This window comes from Mesoplodon densirostris, chromosome 5, assembly GCF_025265405.1.
Source record: "Mesoplodon densirostris isolate mMesDen1 chromosome 5, mMesDen1 primary haplotype, whole genome shotgun sequence".
Classification (NCBI taxonomy): domain Eukaryota; kingdom Metazoa; phylum Chordata; class Mammalia; order Artiodactyla; family Ziphiidae; genus Mesoplodon; species Mesoplodon densirostris.
Window position 1 is genome coordinate 78,450,210 of NC_082665.1, and position 23,077 is coordinate 78,473,286.

The window sequence follows — 23,077 nt, forward strand, 5'->3', positions numbered from 1 at the left end:
GTGCTTCATTCTAGGTCCAGGGAGGGGAAAAGGGGAAGGGAATAGAAAGTGTTGCCTTCATCACATGCTTTTGTGAACTGATGAAGGAGAAGGAGGCCATTATTATTGCTAGAACCATGTGGGGAGCAGCTCGTGGCTGGGAAAGAGCAGCAAAAGTGATATTATATTTTCTTAGGAAATCTACTAGTACATTCTGACTACTGAGGCTTTTGCCCTATGCATTATGTTGGCTGACCACCCAGTTTCCAGTTCTTACTTTCTCATTGAATTTGGATTCGTGATTTAGGCCATCTGGATCTTGGCTCTGCCATTTTCTTCTTTCTTATTTGAGTTAAACTTTTAGTTTGTCCCTTGGGGACTAATTCTTGAAAATTTTCTGTTTTTCTACACTTTTACATAGATATTTTTCAATTTAATCCTTTGTAGTATTCTAAACTGTATTTTCCATATACACTTTTTGTGCAACCCCATTTTTGGCTCATTTAGCTTCTCAATTTTAGGGAAGATTGATGCATTTGGTACTTGCCGAATTTGATGGTAAAACATCTAAGTGGAGTTTTGTCCCAATGAAGAGTTGAAACAATATGAAGCATGTGCAAGAAAGTTATCAGTGTTAAGATTACATATTTTAGAGTCACAGATAGTGTTGGAAGCTGAAATTTTTGAGCGCTATTGCTACCCTGAACTAAAGGGCTATAAAGATCTGAGGAGGCCTGAGGCCTGAATTTTACAAAATTGAATTTTGGGGACAGGAAGCGAGTAGTCAGAAAAGAAGGGAGAGGAAACCATTTAAGTTATGTCATACTGCAACAGAAGAGAGGGTTTAAGAAAGGGACTTATAAACAGCTCTCAAATGCAGTAAAAAAACCAAGTGGCATGAAAGCCTAGTAAAGCATTTGGGTGTTCTCACACAGTGCCCTTTGGTGAAGTATAGTTCATACATCCATAATCCCTGGAGGGCTTTTGGACATTATATATTACAAGCCTTTATGATGTACATATCCTAAGGATACACTAAGAATAAACTCAGAGTTTAGTTTTAAGGCTGTTCAGATTGGCTTTCTTTTTAATTGTAAAAAACTGGAAGCAAACCAAAAGTTCAGCAGTAAGGGTGAAAATGGATACATAAGTGATTGTTGTGGAAATACATTTTTTGATATGGAATATATTGCTATAGTGTGTGGAAATATAGGTTTGAGAAGCAGGTTTAAGAACCCAGGTAGGGTTTCTGTTTTTAGAATGACAGAGTAAGGACTTTAAAAAATCTGTTCCTCTATAAAAACAATGAGAACACTGGCAAAAACTGTCAAAATCAACTTTTTCGGAATTCTAGAAATTAAAGTCCTACATCAATCTGAAAATAGTTATTCAAGAAAAACAGCTGACTCTCAGAACAGTGAGCCATGTATGTGGTCCCCAGTTTCATCCCCACTACCAAGCTCTGTGATGGCTTTGAAGACTAACAGTCCCACAACTACAGTAACTATGAAAACCAACAGCTAAGTAGCCACTGGTAGGGTCGTAATGGCTTTGGAACTCCCCCAAAGCCCCATCTCCAGAGAACTGTCACTATTTGACCAGCTTGCTGAAAAGCTCCATAATCAGGGCCTATCTTTATTTGACTTGACTATTGCCTTGTTCTTTGAGAAAAACTCTACCCATAGGGCATTTGTTGAAATTATTGGTGGTATTTGTTTAACATTGCAGCTGGCTGAGGTGGCATTCCCAGTTGTAGCTCATAAGAGGCTGACAAAAAACTTTAAAGAAGAGTGAGATATCAATAGGACCCTTTTTAAAAGTTTGGATGTATCCATGGATATCTGTAAGACCACATGCACTTGCACGGTTGTGCACAAGCCCAAGAAAGAACTGAGGAGACCGCAGGTTCTCACTTCTGGCTGACCTTGAGACTCTGTGCAAGCAGGAAATGAAGGATAAGGCCAAGTTGTAAACTGCTTTGCTGAAGGTGTGCCACAGCGAGCACAGAGAACCTCAACAAAGGCTGGAGCCCTTATCAGTTCATGAGATGCAAGGAAATGTCATTAGCTGACCACTAATCTAACTGAACAAAGAGTTCAGTGGCCACACATGAGAAAGAATACAGACTTTGTAGAATTAGTCCAGGCAAGTCATTAAACAAACAGCAACAACATTGGTATATTATTTCTGAAGTTGATACATATCAATTAGAATGTCCAGTTTTGGACAAAAATTGCAGGTCAAGCAAAGAAATCAGAAAGTGTGTCCTATACACAGGAAAAAATGCCGGTAATAGAAACAGTACCTCACTGATCCCAGACATTGGACTTACTAGACAATGACTTTAAATTAGTGACTAAAAATATGTTCAAAGAATTAGAAGAAACCATGTCTAAAAGGTTGAAAGGAAAGTATGAGAAAAATGTCTCAACAAATAGATAATGTCAGAGGGATAGAAATGATAAGCAGAAATCCTGGAGTTGAAAAGTATAATAACTGAAATGAAAAATTCAGGGCTGAACAGCAGATTTCAGCTGGCAAGAGAAAAAACCAGGGGCTTGATGATAGATCAGTTTGACATCCATTCAGAGGTATAAAAACTAAAAAAGAATAAAGAAAACTGAACAGAGCCTCAGAGACCTGTGGAACCAACATACACATGATAGGAGTCCAGAAGGCAAGGAGAGAGAAAAAGGAGCAGAAAGAATATTTGAAAAAGTGGTTTGAAACTCCCCCAGATTTGACAAAAAACATTAATCTGCACATCTGAGAAGCCCAACAAACTCCAAGTAGGATAAAGATCAAAAAGAGCCATACTAGGGGCTTCCCTGGTGGCGCAGTGGTTGAGAGTCTGCCTGCCGATGCAGGGGACGTGGGTTCGTGTCCCGGTCTGGGAAGATCCCACATGCCGCGGAGCGGCTGGGCCCGTGAGCTATGGCCGCTGAGCCTGCGCATCCGGAGCCTGTGCTCCGCAACGGGAGAGGCCACAACAGTGAGAGGCCCGCGTACCGCAAAAAAAAAAAAAAAAAAAAAAGAGCCATACTAGAGACATTATAGGCAAATTGATGAAAGACACAGAGAAAATTTTGAAGCAGCAGAGAAATGTGACTCATCTCGTACAAGGGATGATGTAAGGTTAACAGCTGACATTTCATCAGAAAATGATGGAGCCCTGGAAGTCAGTGGGATGATGTATTCAGAGTCTTGAAAGAAAAAGACCGTCAGTCAATAATTCTATATCCAGCAGAATTGTCTTTCAGAAACAAAGGAGAAATTAAGACATTCCAAGTTGAATAAAAATAGGGAATTTATTGTTATCAGGTTTTCCCTAAAAGAAATACTAAAAAGAGGCTGTTGTGCTGAAAGGAAAGGACATGAGACTAACTTGAACCACATGAAGAAATAAAGAGCATGGGGTAAGGGTAAAGGTAGATACATGAGTGAATATAAGACAGTACAAATTATTTTTTTCTGTAACTCTTTTTACCTGCTGTCTGATTTGAGAGAAGACTATATAAAGAAATAATTATAAAACTGTGTTGATGGGCTTATAATATATAAAGGTGTAATTTGTATTACATTATTAGTACAGACAAGGGAGGAGAGAACAGATATATTGGAGCAAAGTTGGTATTAATCTGATTGTTTTTAGACATTAATTGTATTTCCCAGGGAAACCACTAAAAGAAACACTTAAAAACATTTAGTAAAACACAAAAACACATAGTAAAAGAAACTAGGGAATTAAAATGGTGTACTAGAAAATATCTTTTTAACACAAAAGAAGGCAGCAATGGTGGAATAGAAGAGCAACAGCAACCAAAAAAAAATCATCCCCATGTAAGACACAGAGAAAACAAATAGCAAAATGTCACACATAAGTCCTACCTTATTGGTAATTCCATTAAATGTAGTCAAAAAGCAGAGTTGGCAGAAAGTATGACAAAATATGATATGACTATGTGTTGTCCAAAGAGACAACACTTTAGATTCAAAGACACAGTGTGAGAGTGAAAGGACTGAAGAAAAAGATACTTCATGCAGACAGTTCCTAAAAGAGAGCTGGAGCGGCTATGCTAATATCAGACAGAATAAATTTTAACACAAAAATTGATACTAGAGACAGACAAGGACATTTTATAATGACAAAAGCGTCAGCGCATCAGGGAAACATAGCAATTACAAACAAATGCCACCAACAGCAGAGCCCCCGAATGGAGAAAAAACTGACAGAATTGAAGGGGAAAATAGACAATTCAACAGCAATAGTTGGAGACTTCAGTACTCTGCTTTCATTATAGATGGATCAACAAGGCAGTAGAAGACTTGAACAACACTGCAGACCCACCAGCTCTAACATACAACTATAGAACACTGCACCCAAGTACAGCAGAATACACATTCTTCTCAGGGGCACATGGAACACTTCCAGGTTAAATCATATCTAGGACAGAAAACAAGCTTCAATAAATTTAAAGGCACTGAGCCATATCAACATATATGTTTTTTAACCACAGTGGAATGAAACTAGGTATCAGTAACAGAAAGCAGTTTGGAAAATTCACAGGTATGTGGAGATTAAGCAACATATGGCAAAATAAGCAGTGGTTCAAAGGGAAACTAGAGAATATTTTGAGATGATTGAAAATGAAAACACAGCATACCAAAACTTAGGGATGCAGTTAAAGGAGTGTTCAAAGAGAAATTTATATCTGTACACATCTGTATTTAAAGAGAAGAAAGATCATAAATCAGTAACTTAGCCTTAACCTTAAAAATCTAGGAAAAAAAGAGCAAAGTAAACCCAAAGCAACTAGAAGGAAGGAAATCGTAAAGACTAAAGAGGAAACAAATGTAATAGAGAATAGAAAATAAAGGTGAAAAACCAACAAAAGCAAAAGTCACTTCCTTGGGAAGACCAAAATTGGCAAAGCTTTTCTACAATAACCAATTAAAAAAAGGAGAGAACTCAAATTATTAAAATTAGGAATGGAAGAGGGGATGTTACTGTTGAGTACACTACTGTGGAGTACTGAGGAATACTACGAACAGCTGTATACCAACAAATTAAATGACCTAGGTGAAATGGGCAGATTAGATTCCTAGAGAGATACAGCCTGTCCAGAGTGAATCAAGAACAAATAGAAAATCTGGATAGACCTAAAACAAAAGATTAAATTAGTAAGTAAAAGAAAAACTTCCCACAAAGAAAAACCCAGACTGAGATGGCTTCATGGTGAATTCTACCAAATGCTTCATGAATTAACACCCATCCTTCAAAAACTTTTACAAAAAATAGATGAGGGAACATTTCCTAACTCATTCTATAAGGCCAGTGTTACCCTGATACCACAACCAGACAAATATATCACAAGAAAACAGCAGACCAAGACCCATAGTTAATATGGGCATTAAAATCCTCAGCAAAATACTAGTGAACTGAATTCAACATAATAAAGGATTATATACCATGACCAAGTGCAGTTTATCCCAAGAATGCAAACCTTTTTCAACATATGAAAATCAATCAATGAATATATCATATTAATAGAGTAAAGGATGAAGACCACATATGATCTCAAAAGACTCTCAGAAAACATTTGATAAAATCTAACACCCTTTTATGATTAAAAACAATTCAACAAACTAGTTATAGATGAGTACTGATAAGGACATCTATGAAAAGCCCACTAACATCATACTTGATGGTGAAAGACTGAAAGCTTTCCCCTAAGGTGAGCCAGATAAGAATGTCCACTCTCACTGCTTTCATTCAACACTGTACTGGAGGTTCTCGGTGGGACAGTTAAATAAGGAAAAGAAATATAAGGCATGCAGATTGGAAAGGAAGAAGTTAAACTATTAGCTGACAGTATGATCCTGTATATAGACTGTCTTAAGCAATAAAAAGAAAAAACGGAGGGACCTTCAAGATGGCAGAGGAGTAAGACGTGGAGATCACCTTCCTCCCCACAAATAAGTCAAAGATACATCTACATGTGGAACAACTCCTACAGAACACCTACTGAACGCTGACAGAAGACCTCAGACTTCCCAAAAGGCAAGAAAATCCCCATGTACCTGCATAGGGCAAAAGAAAAAAGAAAAAACAGGACAAAAGAATAGGGTCCGGACCTGCACCACTGGGAGGGAGCTGTGAAGGAGGAAAAGTTGCTACACACTAGGAAGCCCCTTCACTGGTGGAGATGGGGGCTGGGCGGGGGTGGGGAAGCTTCGTAACTATGGAGGAGAGCGCAGCAATAGGGGTGCAGACGTCAAAGTGGAGAGATTCCGCACAGAGGATTGGTGCCGACCAGCGCTCACCAGCCTGAGAGGCTTGTTTGCTCACCCGCTGGGGCGGGTGGGGCTGGGAGCTGAGGCTCCGGCTTTGGAGGTCAGATACCAGGGAGAGGACTGGGGTTGGCTGCATGAAGACAGCCTAAAGGGGGCTAGTGTGCCACAGCTAGCCAGGAGGGAGTCTGGGAAAAAGTCTAGACCTGCCTAAGAGGTAAGAGACCATTGTTCCGGGGTGCAGGAGGAGAGGGGATTCCTTCCCTGTCTGCCCACAGAAGGCAGAGAGCACCGCTTAAATGAGCTCCAGAGATGGGCATGAGCCGCAGCTATCAGCTGGGACCCCAGAGACAGGCATGAAATGCTAACGCTGCTGCTGCAGCCACCAAGAATCCTGTGTGCAAGCACAGGTCACTATCCACACCCTCCAGGGAGTCTGTGCAGCATGCCACTGCCAGGGTCCCGTGATCCAGGGACAACTTCCCCAGGAGAACACATGGTGTGCCTCAGGCTGTTGCAACGTCATGCTGGTCTCTGTTGCCACAGGCTCGCCCTGCATTCCAATTATAACCACTGTACCCCTCCCTCCCCCTGGCCTGAATGAGCAAGTGTCCCCTAATCAGCCACTGCTTTTTTTTTTTTTTTTTTTTTCTTTTTGCGGTATGCGGGCCTCTCACTGTCGTGGCCTCTCCCGTTGCGGAGCACAGGCTCCGGACGCGCAGGCCCAGCGGCCATGGCTCACGGGCCCAGCCGCTCCGCGGCATATGGGATCCTCCCAGATCGGGGCACAAACCCGTATCCCCTGCATCGGCAGGCGGACTCTCAACCACTGCGCCACCAGGGAGGCCCCAGCCACTGCTTTAATCCCCTTCTCTCTGAGTGGGAACACATGCCTGAGGGCGACCTACACAGAGAGGTGGGGAAGAAACCAAAGCTGAACCCCAGGAGTTGTGCAAACAAAGAAGAGAAAGGGAAATTTCTCTGTGCAGCCTCAGGAGCAGTGGATTAAATGACCACAATCAACTTGATATACCCTGTATCTGTGGAATACCTGAATAGACAACAAATCATCCCAAAGTTGGTGGACTTTGTGATCAACTGTAGACTTGGGGTTTGCTGTCTGTGAGTGATTTGTTTCTGATCCTTATGTTTATTGTAGTTTAGTCTTTAGCGCTTGTTATCATAGGTGGATTTGTTTATTGTTTTGGTTGCTCTATTTTTTTGTATTTAAAAAAAATATTTTAATTTTAATAATTTTTTTATTTATTACTTTTTAATTCTTTTTCTTTTTTTTTCCTCCCTTTTCTTCTAAGCCATGTGGCTGACAGGGTTTTGGTGCTACAGCCTGGTGTCAGGCCTTAGCCTCTGAGGTGGGAGAGCTGATTTCAGGACATTAGACCACCACACACCTCCCAGCCCCATGTAATATCAATTGGCGAGAGCTCTCCCAGAAATCTCCATCTCAATGCTAAGACCCAGCTCCACCCAGTGGCCAGTAAGCTCCAGTGCTGGATGCCCCATGTCAAACAACTAGTAAGACAGGAACACAACTCCACCCATTAGCAGAGAGGCTGCCTAAAATCATACTAAGTTCACAGACACCCCAAAACGCACCACTGGACGTAGCCCTGCCCACCAGAAAGACAAGATTCAGCCCCATCCACCAGAACACAGGCACCAGTCCCCTCCACCAGGAGGCCTACACAAGCCACTGAACCAACCTCACCCACTGGGGGCAGACACCAAAAACAATGGGAACTAGGAACCTGCAGCCTGCGGAAAGGTAACCGCAAACACGGTAAGTAAGACAAAATGAGAAGACAGACAAATATGCAGTAGATGAAGGAGCAAGGTAAAAACCCACCAGACCAAACAAATGAAAACGAAATAGGCAGTCTACCTGAAAAATAATTCAGAGTAATGATAGTAAAGATGATCCAAAATCTTGGAAATAGAATGGAGAAAATACAAGGAATGTTTAACAAGGACCTAGAAGAACTAAAGAGCAAACAAACAATGATGAGCAACACAATACATGAAATTTAAAATTCTCTACAAGGACTCAGTAGCAGAATAACTGAGGCAGAAGAACACATTAGTGACCTGGAAGATAAAAGAGTGGAAATAACTACTGAAGAGCAGAATAAAGAAAAAAGAATGAAAAAAATTGAGGACAGTCTCAGAGACCTCTGGGACAACATTAAATACACCAACATTCAAATACTAGGGGTCCCAGAAGAAGAAGAGAAAAAGAAAGAAACAGAAAATATTTGAAGAGATTATAGTTGCAAACTTCCCTAACATGGGAAAGAAAATAGTCAAGTCCAGGAAGAACAGAGAGTCCCATACTTCCCCTTGGATAAATCCAAGGAGAAACATGCCAAGACATATTAATCAAACTATCAAAAATTCAATACAAAGAAAAATATTAAAAGCAGTAAGGGAAAAGCAACAAATAACATACAAGGGGGAATCCCCATAAAGTTAATAGCTGATCTGTCAGTCAAAACTCTGCAAGCCAGAAGGGAGTGGCAGGACATATTTAAAATGATGAAATGGAAAAACCTACAACCGAGATTACCCAGCAAGGATCTCATTCAGATTCGTTGGAGAAATTAAAAGTTTTACAGACAAGCAAACGTTAAGAGAATACAGCACCACAAAACCAGCTTTACAGCAAATGCTAAAAGAAGTTCTCTAGGCAGGAAACACAAGAGAAGGAAAAGACCTACAAATAGAAACCCAGAACAATTATGAAAATGGTAATAGGAACATACATATTGATAATTACCTTAAATATAAATGGATTAAATGCTCCAACCAAAAGACAGGGTGGCTGAATAGATACACAAACACGACCCACATATATGCTGTCTGCAAGAGACCTACTTCAGAACTATGAACACATACAGACTGAAAGTGAGGGGATGGGAAGAGACATTCCATGCAAATGGAAATCAAAAGAAAGCTGGAGTAGCAATTCTCATATCAGACAAAACAGACTTTAAAATAAAGACTACTACAAAAGACAAGGACACTACATGATGATCAAGGGATCAATCCAAGAAGAATATATAACAATTGTAAATATTTATGCACCCAACAGAGGAGCACCTCAATACATAAGGCAAATGCTAACAGCCGTAAAAGGGGAAATAAACAGTAACACAATCATAGTAGTGGACTTTAACACCCCACTTTCACCAATGGACAGATCATCCAAAATGAAAATAAATAAGGAAACACAAGCTTTAAATGATACATTAAACAAGGTGGACTTCGTTGATATTTTTAGGACATTCCATCAAAAAACAACAGAATACACTTTCTTCTCAAGTGCTCATGGAACATTTTCCAGGATAGATCATATCTTGGGTCACAAATCAACCCTTGGTAAATTTAAGAAAATTGAAATCATGTCAAGTATCTTACCACAATGCAATGAGACTAGATATCAGTTACAGGAAAATATCTGTAAAAAATACAAACACATGGAGGCTAAAAAATACACTACTAAATAACCAAGAGATCACTGAAGAACTCAAAGAGGAAATCAAAAAACAACTAGAAACAAATGACAATGAAAACACAACCACCCAAAACCTATGGGTTGCAGCAAAAGCAGTTCTAAGAGAGACGTTTATAGCAATACAATCCTACCTCAGGAAACAAGAAACATCTCAAATAAACAACCTAACCTTACACCTAGAGAAACTAGAGAAAGAAGAACACAAACACCCCAAAGTTAGCAGAAGGAAAGAAATCATAAAGATCAGTTCAGAAATAAATGAAAAAGAAATGAAGGAAAGAGTAGCAAAGATCAGTAAAACTAAACGCTGGTTCTTTGAGAGGATAAACCAAATTGATATACCATTAGCCAGACTCATCAAGAAAAAAAGGGAGAGGACTCAAATCAACAGAATTAGAAACGAAAAAGGAGAAGTAACAACTGACACTGCAGAAATGCAAAGGGGCATGAGAGATTACTATAAGCAACTATATGCCAATAAAATGGATAACCTGGAATAAATGGACAAATTCTTAAAAAAGCACAACCTTCCTAGACTGAACCAGGAAGAAATAGAAAATATGAACAGACCAATCTCAAGCACTGAAATTGAAACTGTGATTAAAAATCTTCCAACAAACAAAAGCCCAGGACCAGATGACTTCACAGGCGAATTCTATCAAACATTTAGAGAAGAGCTAACACCTATCCTTCTCAAACTCTTCCAAAATATAGCAGAGGGAGGAGCACTCCCAAACTCATTCTTGGAGGCCACCATCACCCTGATACCAAAACCAGACCAAGATTCCAGAAAGAAAGAAAACTATAGGCCGATATCACTGATGAACACAGGCGCAAAAATCCTCAACAAAATACTAGCAAACAGAATCCAACAGCACGTTAAAAGGATCATACACATGATCAAGTGGGGTTTATCATCCCAGGAATATAAGGATTCTTCAGTATATGAAAATCAATCAATGTGATAAACCATATTAACAAATTGAACGAGCAAAACTATATGATAATCTCAGTAGGTGAAGAAAAAGCTTTTGACAAAATTCAACACCCATTTATGGTAAAAAAACTCTCCAGAAAGTAGGTATAAAGGGAACGTGCCTCAACATAATAAAGGCCGTATATTACAAACACACAGCCAACATTGTTCTCAATGGTGAAAAACTGAAACCATTTCCTCTAAGATCAAGAACAAGACAAGGTTGCCCACTCTCACCACTATTATTCAACATAGTTTTGGAAGTTTTAGCCACAACAATCAGAGAAGAAAAAGAAATAAAAGGAATCCAAATTGGAATAGAAGAAGTAAAACTGTCACTGTTTGCAGATGACATGATACTGTACATAGAGAATCCTAAAGATGCCACCAGAAAACTACTATAGCTAATCAATGAATTTGGTAAAGTAGCAGAATACAAAGTTAAAGCACAGAAATCTCTTGCATTCCTATACACTAATGATGAAAAATCTGAAAGAGAAATTAAGGAAACACTCCCATTTACCATTGCAACAAAAAGAATAAAATACCTGGGAATAAACCTACCTACGGAGACAAAAGACCTGTATGCAGAAAAAATAGACATTGATGAAAGAAATTAAAGATGATACAAATAGATGGAGAGATATACCATGTTCTTGGATTGGAAGAATCAACATTGTGAAAATGACTCTACTACCCAAAGCAATCTACAGATTCAATGCAGTCCCTATCAAAGTACCAATGGCATTTTTTACAGAATTAGAACAAAAAATTTCACAATTTGTATGGAAACACAAAAGACCCCTAATAGTCAAAGCAATCTTGAAAAAGAAAAACGGAGCTGGAGGAATCAGGCTCCCTGACTTTAGACTATAGTACAAAGCTAAAGTAATCAAGGCAATATGGTACTGGCACAAAAATAGATATATAGATCAATGGAAGAGGATAGAAAGCCCAGAGATAAACCCATGCACTTGGTCACCTTATCTTTGATAAAGGAGGTAAGAATGTACAATGGAGAAAGCCTCTTCAATAAGTTGTGCTGGGAAAACTGGACAGCTACATGTAAAAGAATGAAGTTAGAACACTCCCTAACATCATATAGAAAAATAAACTCAAAATAGATTAAAGATCTAAATGTAAGTCCAGACACTATCAAACTCTTAGAGGAAAACAGGCAGAACACCCTATGACATAAATCACAGCAAGATCCATTCTGACCCACCTCCTAGAGAAATGGAAATAAAAACAAAAATAGACTTCCGGGTGGGACCACAGTGCGGCGGCGGGGCAGGGGCTGGCACCTCCCGCAGCAACCATGGCGTATACCGGCCTCACCGTGCCTCTCATCGTGATGAGCGTGTTCTGGGGCTTCGTCGGCTTTCTGGTGCCCTGGTTCATCCCTAAGGGTCCCAACCGGGGAGTTATCACCATGTTGGTGACCTGTTCCGTTTGCTGCTATCTCTTTTGGCTGATTGCAGTTCTGGCCCAACTCAACCCTCTCTTTGGACCGCAGTTGAAAAATGAAACCATTTGGTACCTCAAGCATCATTGGCCTTGAGTAAGAAGACCTGCTCGCCAGTGCTCAGTCATTGAGGTCACGAAGAGAACTCCTCTAGATGCAAAATCACCTCCATACCCAGACCATCTTCCTTGACTCGCCCACTTTGGCTGTCAGCTGCCTTAAACGTTCCCACCACATTTGAATATCTTATTCTACAATGCAGTTTTTTTTCCTGTCACCTTTTTTACACTTTGATGAATGATGTGCCTATTGAATCTAAACTGTGTTGCCTCTATAAAATGTTTATGTACTGTTCGGAGATAGAAAGTGCTGTTCTTCTAAGAAATAACATTACTCTCTCCTGGGAAACTGTGGATTTGAAGATGGCTCCTGCCTGCTCACAACATGAGAATCAGCGAAGTGTTTAAAAACTATTACATGACAGTAAGACTCCAGTGGGGCAGTCAGTAGAAGAACATGTTCAGAGGGAAAATCTGTCCCACCAGAATTATACCAAAGTATATTTTCAGGATGAGTTTCTTATTTCTGCCCTCCTTTGGAATAAATTATTTTTCTGCTCTCTATGGAAAAAAAAAAACAAAAATAAACAAATGGGGCCTAATGAAAGTTAAAAGCTTTTGCACAGCAAAGGAAACCATAAACAAGACCAAAAGACAGCCCTCAGAATGGGAGAAGATATTTGCAAATGAAGCAACTGACAAAGGATTAATCTCCAAAATGTATAAGCAGCTCATGCAGCTCAATAGCAAAAAAACAAACAACCCAATCCAACAATGGGCAGAAGACCTAAATAAACATTTCTCCAAAGAAGATATATGGACTGCCAACAAACACATGAAAGAATGCTCAACATCATTAATCATTAGAGAAATGCAAATCAAAACTACAATGAGATATCACTTCACACCAGTCAGAATGGCCATCATCAAAAAAATCTGCAAACAATAAATGCTGGAGAGAGTGTGGAGAAAGGGAACCCTCTTGCAATGTTGGTGGGAATGTAAATTGATATAGCCACTATGAACAGTATGGAGGTTTCTTAAAAAACTAAAAGTAGAACTACCATATGACCCAGCAATGCCTCTACTGGGCATATACCCTGAGAAAACCATAATCCAAAGCACAGTGTTCGTTCCAGCACTATTTACAATAGCCAGGACATGGAAGCAACCTAAGTGTCCATTGACGGATGGATAAAGAAGATGTGGCACATATATACAGCGGAATATTACTCAGCCATAAAAAGAAATGAAATTGTGGTATTTGTAGTGAGGTGAATGGACCTAGAGTCTGTCATACAGAGTGAAGTAAGTCAGAAAGAAAAACAAGTACTGTATGCTAACATATATGTGAAATCTAAAAAAAAAAAAATGGTTCTGAAGAACCTAGGGTCATGACAGGAATGAAGGTGCAGATGTGGAGAATAGTCTTGAGGACATGGGGAGGGTGAAGGGTAAGCTGGGACGAAGTGAGAGAGTAGCATTGACATATATACAGTACCAAATGTAAAATAGATAGCTAGTGGGAAGCAGCTGCATAGTACAGGGAAATGAGCTCCGTGCTTTGTGACCACCTACTGGGGTGGAATACAGAGGGTGAGAGGGAGTCGCAAGAGGGAGAGGATATGGGGAAATATGTATACATATAGCTGATTCACTTTGTTATACAGCAGAAACTAACACAACATTGTAAAGCAATTACACTCCAATAAATATGTTAAAAAAAAAAGAAAAACCTGTTTGAACTACCATGAGTTCCATAAAGTTGCAGAATAGCAGATTATGTTGTATTTATGTGTACAAAACTCAGTTGGATTTCTGTTTGCTAACAGTGAACAATCCAAAGATGAAATAAAGGAAACAAGTCCATTTACTCTAGCATCAGAAAGAATAAAGTACTGAGGAATCAATTTAACAAAACAGCGCAAGACTTGAATAGTGAAAGCTGAAAAACATCATTGAAAGAAGTGATATAAAAAAAAAGAAATTATAGAAGACCTAAGTAAGTGGAAAGACATCCCAGTTGGTCTTCAGATTCTATGAAATCCGTATGAAATTTCCAGCTGCCTCGTTCTGCAGAAATTGACATTCTGATCCTACAATTCATAAAGAAATGCAAAGGACTTAAATAGCCAAAACAGTCTGAAAATTTAGGAAAGAACCAAGTTTGAGGACTCACACTTCCAGATTTGTTATGAAGCTACAGCAGTCAGGACACTATTACTGGCATAAGGATAAATATATTAATCAGTGGGCTAGAACTGACATGCAGAAGTGCATTTATGGTCACTGTTTTGTGAGAAGGGTGCCAGGACAGTTGAATGGGGGATAGAATAACCTGAAAAGATGGTGCAGGGATTACCGGGCAGCCACATGCAAAAGAATGAGTTTGCGGAGAATTTTTCAAAATGGATCATAGACCTAAATGTAAGAGCTAAACTATAAAACTGAAGAAAACATAAGCATGTAGTTCTTCATGACCTTGGATTAGGCAAGAGTTTCTGAAATATACCATCAAAAAGCACAAGTGACAAAAAATAGATGTGACTTCATCAAAATTATAAACATTTGTGCTTCAAAGGACACTGTCAAGAAAGCAAAAGGAAAACCCACAGAATGAGATAAGTATTTTAAAATCATATGTTTAAGTACCCTGAGTATATAAAGAACTCTTAACAATAAAAAAAACCAACTCAATTAAAAAGCAGAGAATTCAGACAGTGTCGGTCCTTCATACCTGTGGGTTCTGTAGATTCAGTCAGCCATGGATAGAATATTTTCTCTAGATATGGAACCCTTGGATACAGAGGGCTGACTATAAGGGACTGGAGCATTCACTGATTTTGGAATCCACTGGGGGTCCTAGAACCACTCCCCCAAGAATATGAAGGGGTAATTGTAGATTTCTCTCCAAATAGGACCAATATGTATACAAAAAAGATATTCCACATCATTAGGGAAATGTAAGTCAAAACCACAGCGAGTTACCACGTCACACCCGCTAGAATGCTATAATCAAAAAGACAATCAACAGTGCTGGAGAGGATGTGGAGAAATTGGTACCTTTGTACATTGCTGGTAGGAATGTAAAATGGTGGAGCAACTTTGGAAAAAAGTTGGCAGTTTCTCAAATGCTAAACATAGATTTACCTTATGACCCTGCAGTTTCATTCCTAGGTATAAACCCAAGAGAGTTGAAAACATTTGTTCACATGAAAATCTATAAACGAGTGTTCATAGTAGCATTATTCATAAAAGCCAAAAAGTGGAAACTAGAATGTCTATCAGCTATTGAGCAGATAAACAAATGTGGTGTATCCATACACTGGAATATTATTTAGCCACAAAAAAGGATGAAATACTGATGAATGCTACACCAGTCACTGAATTATACACTTTAAAATGTTATACTTTATGGTATACAAATAGTATTTCATCAAAGCTGCTATTAACAAAAAGTGAACTAGAAAGGCATGATTAATTAAAAAAATATAAAATATGATTCCATATTAATTTGAAAAGCAAATATGAATATATTGTAATATGAATAGGAAACTTTGGAAGGATATATAAGAAAATGTTAATAGTGTTCCTCTCTGGGTGGTAGAACTATGGTTTTACTTTTCTGTATTCTCTTCTGTATTTCAATAATTTTTGTATATTTAATATGTTAATTTGTATAATAAAATTAAATAAATTACAAAAGATAGAGATGAATAAATTTGGTGATTAGGGGCTTGTGACCTTTTAGGGGAATGGCCCCTTAGAAGGCTGAGTATGCAGCCCTTGCGGAGGGCAGTGAAGGAGGGACTTTGTGGTGATGGAGGCAGGCACCTTGTGTAGGTCATGGTCAGTAAGTTTGGCAGTGAACTTAGAAGGAGGATAGGCAGCTTGAGAGGTCAACGTGTGTGAGAGAGACTGAACATTAAAATAATATTGTGCATTAATGTCTTATGACTTATATATTATTTACACTATGTCCCAGTTGCATAAATTGGGCAGTCTTTGTTTTGTAAATGAGTAAACTGAGATGCAGAACAGGTTAATGGCTTGACCTAGATCATATGGGTCGTCAGAGTGGAACTCAGCCCTTTGATTCCAAAGCCAGTGCCTTTCCTGCTGTGCCAGGCTGCATCTGAGGGATTATAGAATAACTGCAGGGGTAAGAGTAGGGCTTAGGAATTGCAGAGAGGAAGGAGAACTGGGTCAGGGCCACAAGTATGAGAGTTCCAGCTGGAAAGGAGGATGGACAGTCTTTCTGTGATTGGAGAGAAGTGTGTGAAGATGGCCATTAAAAAATATCAGAAGAGAAGGTGATTTTGTACCAGTGCTTTTGAGGGGGATTATTGTTTTTGTTATGAGGTCAAGGAGTGAAACAGACCTCAGAGTAGTACTTTTTGTTTGTTAATAGTCATGTGGCTATTTGATATCAGCAATAATAATACTCTTGAGGCTTTTCAGAAACGCAGTCTTACTTTTCTTTTGTGCAGGTCTATTCTTACGTATAGCCGAATTGGGGGACGTGTCAAGACACTCACATTCTGCCAGGGTTCCCACTACTTAGCCATAGCGTCTGATAATGGTGCTGTCCAGCTTCTTGGAATTGAGGCCTCTAAGCTGCCCAAGTCTCCTAAAATTCATCCTCTACAAAACAGGTATCTGTCCAACTTTTGTGTTTTTTAAACTGCATTTAGTATGATAATTTAACCCTCCCTCTCTAATACAGTTTGGATCAACTGAGGACCTTTGAGAATTTACTTCTTTTTTTAAGCACATGAAACAAATAAAATTGTGTTTCCAACTCAAATCTATCACACATAGTTTCAGGAAACTATGTCTGCCTATTACTTTCTGCCAATTTGCCAGAAGGTCAGAAGGTCAGTTTTGAACTTGTGGCCCATCCCAGTCTGGAATCTGTCTGAATGACCTAATTATCAGTTACATCTTCTGTCTCAACTGGCTGGCTGATTTGAAAATGTGAGTGTTCTTCATTAAAGAAAATTCAAGTGTTGTCAGCATTTTGTTACTTGGCATTAAAACCTCTGAAATTGATGGGAACACAGAGCAGAGGTTTTAGTCAGATGATTTGCTTATCATTTTAAAAACAAGGTCCTGACTGGTTTTATCTGAGAATTTCCTCCATTTCTTATAAATTGTGGTTGCCTGTAGATTAAACACATGCAAGGTAAGATATTTAAGATCAGGCAGAATAATTTTTCAATTGACTAGTATGTGCTGCACAATGAAAATTCCAGAAACGAATAAGATGTGTTGTACTCTCTAAGAAACCACAGTCTAGTGGGAGAGACAGACCAGTGAACAGATGATTTCAGTGTAGTGTGACAGTGTGCCCTGTGACAAGGATGGGGGGCCAGCTTGCAGGTGGATAAGGAAGAAGGCCTGGAGAGGGTGACACCAGATGTAGCCAAAGCAGAGTAGTTGAGTAGGGTGGGGCAGATAAGTCAGACCTATATGCTATTCTGGAAAACATCAAGTTATAGGGAGGAAAACAGATCCATGGTTACCACAGCTTGGGGATAGGGGTAGGGGGTGACTACAAAGGGGCTGCACAAGATACATTTTGGGGTGTGGAGTTGTACTCTATGGTTCTGTGGTAGGAGATACATGAAATGTATTTGTCATAATGCATAGAACTGTATACCACAAAATGAATTTTACTGTATACAAGATTAAAAAAAAAAACACCAAAGCAACCAGGATATTGAGGGAGAGGTAGAGTGCAGCCTATGGCAGTCAGTCTAACTGTTGTACAGATGAATCACATAGTCACGGGGAAGAGTAAGGGGAATAAAGGAGGCAGGTGAACAACTTGGGAGAACTGCAGGCTAATGACAAAAGGAGCTGAGCTCAAACGTTGTATTTTAGTTGGTTTTCACAGGGGTATGGTTTAATAATTCCAAAATGACTTTATTTGTACACTAGGGTTGAATAAATAAGTAAATGTACTATAGATAATGAGAGCCAGGTTTCTCACTGGAGGAAGGAAATTACAAACAAGGAAAGGGGGCTGGCTAGAATGAAGCCTGGTGCTGGATAGATATCGGTATGGACTCGATATCAGTATGACATATGACATACATCTTTGTGTATGTGTATACACACATGTATATATACACACACGTACATGTAGACACACACAAATAGATACAGAAATAGAGATGGGTCTGTGTGCATGAGGGTAGTATACAGAATATATTTCCTAGCTCTGGCCATTGTGAGGTACTAGACACCGGGGCACCCCCATAGTGATGAGCACTTAGCTCACAGACCTGGGTTTTAAATGCCACTCTCTGATAAAAGGGACTAGGACTCCTTGAAAAACTGGTTGATTCCAGAGCCTGGGCAGGGAAAACACAAGATGCATCTGGAGCATCCTGTGATGCCAGAAGGTTAGGAAGTGGTCAGTAAGAGCACATTGCAAGGGTGTTTGAGCCAGCCTGACAGAATGTCCCATGGCCAGACTTGGAGCAAGCTGAGCAACAAGAGGCAACGACTGTGTTCGGTCATAACTCAGAGGATAAAATAAATGTCCACAAGTCCATACCGACAGAGACGAGTTGACAGAGAAGTGGCAGCTTTTCCGTACAGAAGAATTCTAATAAGCGTAGAAGGACCAAGGGAAATAGAACACCACAGGCATGATTTGTCCACAGGTCCTAAAATTAGTGGACAAAAGTTTACACAGAAACAGGTTTTTGCATAGTCTGAAAAGCATTTCCCCTAAGTATAGAGTAGTTATAAATGGAAAAATAAAAAATAATAAGTTTACAGTGGAGGGTCCTGCCAGGCGCCACCTTAGCCGCATGAACCAGGTGGACGTCACCGGCATCACGTGCTGATGTCAGGTGCTCCCGTCTGTGCACTGAGACGGGCGCGTCACACATGTGGGCTCCCTCCCAGTAAGGTACCAACTCTTGTTTGTGAGAACACATGACATGACATTCAGAAATGTCAAGGTCGTGAAAGGACATACTGAGGCGCTGTCGTAGGTGGAGGAGACGCAGGAAATGCGGCAGCTAGATGCCGGGAGATGTCTTGGTCTGGAGTGGTTAGGTCACCAGTGGGAAAACTGGTGAAATCCAACCATGTTTCGTACCTTATGGGTACTGTACCAAGGTCAATTTCTTAGTTTTGATAAATGGTCTATGTTTATGTAAAGTGTTAGCATGAGGGGAAGGTGAGCGAAGGATATACGGAAGTCTGTGTACTATTTTTGCAACTCTTCTGTAGTTCTAAAATAATTTTTAAAAAATGGTCAGCTATCATTGTCTAATGGGTCACAGAGTTTTTATTTCTTGACCATGGTTAGAATATAGATTCATCTTCAGTGGAGAAGGGTACTGTGTTTTTACTGACTGGAAAAGTCTTTGCCTTTTGATGTGTGTCTCCTTAGAGTCCTAGACCAGAAGGAGGACGGCTGTGTGGTGGACATGCATCACTTCAACTCTGGGGCGCAGTCTGTGCTGGCCTACGCCACTGTGAACGGCGCTCTGGTGGGCTGGGACCTCAGGTCTTCCAGCAATGCCTGGACGCTGAGGCACGATCTTAAGTCAGGCCTCATCACTTCCTTTGCTGTGGACATCCACCAGTGCTGGCTCTGCATAGGTGAGCTGCCTTTCAAGTCCTTGACTGGGTCTGGATGCTACTGTCTGGAGTGGCCTTCTTAGGAAAGCTCTTTCCTTTTTCTTCATTGGTAATTTTCCCCCGTGTCCTTTTTTCTCCCCATAATTATTATGTTATAATCACTTGCATTTTATTTTTTTCATTAAAAAACAGATTTGAAAGAATGAAATCAATATTCCAACACATAAAACAGTTTCCTCTTTTTCTTCATTCTTAAATGAGCCTCTTTATAATCATTATAGTGATCTGATTTGCTGGCATTTTCTTATTCTGCCAGGGAAGCAGCAGGCTTAGTTTATGGATGAAAGCATTTGGATTTGGGCACACTCGGTTTTAAATTCCATTAACCACTGGCAAGCTGCTTATTAACTCTTTTGGGTCTTAGTATCCTCATCTTCAAATGGGGCTCATCCTTTCAAGGGCTGCTTTGAGGAGTCAGTGGGGTAAAAGCATCCAGCACAGGAGAAGAGCTAAACAGTGGTTTCTTGTCTTGTGATTCCTCCCCACCCGCCTTTCCTCAAATGCTGAAGATGTACCCTGTGCTCTTGCTTGCTGCTTTCTTCTGTTTTAGTTTCACCTTTTTCTCTCCTAGGGCTTTGAACCTGCCCCTTTAGAAGGTACTAGAGTTTATTCATTCCCACTTGGCACTCTTTTTCAGAAGAATTATAATGTGCTGCACTTGAATACTGGTTTCTAGATTCCCTAACTTGCATTTGTGACATTAAGTATCTTTATTTTTATATAGTTTATATGAAATGCATTATTTTTTTGCCTTTTGTGTGACTAAACTGTACTGGTTTAGGAATGTGTAATGCCAGGCCTAGAAGAGTAGCTATTACACATGTAGCAAATTAGCAGATGGCACTGGTAGCTCTCAGGGGGGCAGCCAGTACTGCTGTGGCTATTTGAGCCATTGTCCTGGAGAGGGGCAGGGTGACAGAGGGACCCGCTGCCCCTTTTGTCTTTTCCCACCCCCATCTCTCCACTGGAACTGGAGACCAATCTTGGTGTTGGGGGGGCATTATTCTTTGGGATGGGGGCCTTCTCTCTATGGGGTTTAAGGTGCCATGGGCAGATATGCATGCATTCACCCCAGTTTCTACTGTGATTGGACACCCGTGCCTGTCTCCAGAATGTTTTGGAGAAAAGGGCACATGGAAATGATTGAAACTGATGATAGCTGCAAAGCTGCTACCACTTTGGGATTGGTAAAGTGATCGCTGAATGCCAGTAAACCACCTCTGGTTATTTAAGGCAGCCTGAACATTTTGAGTTATCAGATTCACTTTATGTCTTCTCTAGGCCTGGGTTTTTTGTGGGCACTTTTGGCAGTTAGTAAGTGTCAGTAATGAATGAATCACTCGTTTTCACTTCACATCTGTTAGGCCGTTTTGTAGTAGCATCGTGCCAGTGCTTTGTATCTTAGGCGTAAGGCACTGTTTGACACTGGGGTTGGGGAGGGCAGCTTAGTGAAAACAAAGCCTTGTCTCCAAGTGGCTAAGCCAGGTTGAACGCGCATCCGTACAAAGCTCGCAAATTACCACTTGATGACTGTAGCCTGCTGTGCTTTACCATGGGTGGTCACCTTCTGGACTTCTCCTCCCCTCAGGGACAAGCAGTGGCACCATGGCGTGTTGGGACATGCGGTTCCAGCTGCCCATTTCCAGTCACTGCCACCCTTCCAGGGCCCGCATCCGGCGCCTCTCCATGCACCCGCTGTACCAGTCCTGGGTGATCGCAGGTAAGAGGGAGGGCTGGCTCTCGGGGTTGGGGGCCTTTCTTGGAAAGTGCAGAACCCCCTGCTGCTTAGACTCATGTTCTTAGAGTTTTATTTTACATATGAGCCAAATGCTTGCTTTGGTTCAGTTCTGATTATGGAAGAAGTTCCCACCACTGATATCTCATTGTCATTTCTTATTTATCATGTTTCAGAATGATCTCATCAATCACACTACCACCTTCCATTCCTGTCTACCACCATTTCCTTTCCATTTATTTTCTTTCTCCTGTGTCCCCTATTTTTGCTAAAGTTGTCACCGTCTTCCTGGAAATCTTAGAAGTTAGAAGCCTTGAGTCATCCTTCTCAGCTGCCATTTCTGTTGAGTTTCTTGCAAGCTTCCCTCCCTTTCTCTTGTTGGCATTCAAATTTTCTTGTATGGATTCTCTGGCAAGACACTTGGGCAAGTCTTTGAAACTCATTTTCCTCAATGGTAAAACGTGGTTAAAAATACTTAGCTAGCAGAGGTTGTAAGAATTTCAGAAAACACATGTAACGCACATAGCCTGGCATGCAAGAAGTGCTTGATAAGTGGTAGCTCTTGTTACTCTTATGTTCCCTCGCTGGTCCCCGTGCCTCTGGGCTCTTCCTGCTCCCTTCTCATCCACACAGTGCACCTCATGCGCTGCTGCTGTCAAGGTCATCGTGCTGCCAGGTTCAATGGCCATGACTCAGTCTGCGTCTTACGGATTTGTCACTTGGTTGGTTGATCACTTGCTCTGTCTGAAACACTTTCCTCACCTGACTTTGAGGACATCACTCTCTTGGTTCTTCTGTTGATTGATTTGCTGGTTCTTCCTCCTCTTCCTACTTCTAAGCTGTAGCCAGCCTCAGGGCTCAGTCTTGGTCTGAACCTCTTCTCCTTCTGCACTGGCTCCCTGTGTGAGCACATCCAGTCCCCCGCAAAATAGTACCAAATTTATTCAGATTTTTATATGTGCCTGTGTAAAGTCTTCCCTAAGATGTCTGATAGCCGACTGAAACCTGACCTGTCCTGTCCACGCTGAACGCTTGGCTCCTCTCCACCAGCTGCCCGCTCCGTACCACCTCCTTGAGGACCAGCCTGCTCTCCCTGCAGTGTTGTCCCAGGGAGTGGCAGCATTCAGGCTCAAAGCTCAGGAGGAAGCCTGGCGTCATCCTTTGTTCTTCTTTCTCTCTCATCCCACTTCCAGTCCATCAGCCAGTTGTACATGTTCTGTCTTAAAATATGTCCAGAATTGAGCACCTTGTACTCTTTCCATCACTGTCCCCCTAGTCCAAACAGCCATAATCTCTTGTCCCTATTAGTGCAACATCCTTGTAACTCCCTGCTTTTATTCTTACCAAAGACTGTTCTTTCTTCTGCTCAGTACCTTCC

The 23,077-nt window shown here is 40.6% G+C and overlaps 2 protein-coding genes across 2 annotated transcripts in view; both read left to right on the forward strand.

Annotated features, from left to right (window-relative positions):
- The window catches only part of PIK3R4 (phosphoinositide-3-kinase regulatory subunit 4), an 83,333-nt gene that overhangs the window by 56,161 nt on the left and 4,095 nt on the right, over positions 1 to 23,077 (forward strand). Inside the window, exons 15-17 of the mRNA XM_060099053.1 lie at positions 16,790 to 16,954; positions 19,714 to 19,925; positions 21,553 to 21,684. Of these exons, the coding sequence (XP_059955036.1) occupies positions 16,790 to 16,954; positions 19,714 to 19,925; positions 21,553 to 21,684 (509 nt within the window). The remainder of the gene's footprint in view (positions 1 to 16,789; positions 16,955 to 19,713; positions 19,926 to 21,552; positions 21,685 to 23,077) is intronic.
- Positions 12,040 to 12,867, forward strand: LOC132491130 (V-type proton ATPase subunit e 1-like). The gene has a single exon (XM_060099966.1). It carries the CDS (start codon positions 12,094 to 12,096, stop codon positions 12,334 to 12,336), a length of 243 nt encoding a protein of 80 aa, XP_059955949.1. The 5' UTR covers positions 12,040 to 12,093; the 3' UTR covers positions 12,337 to 12,867.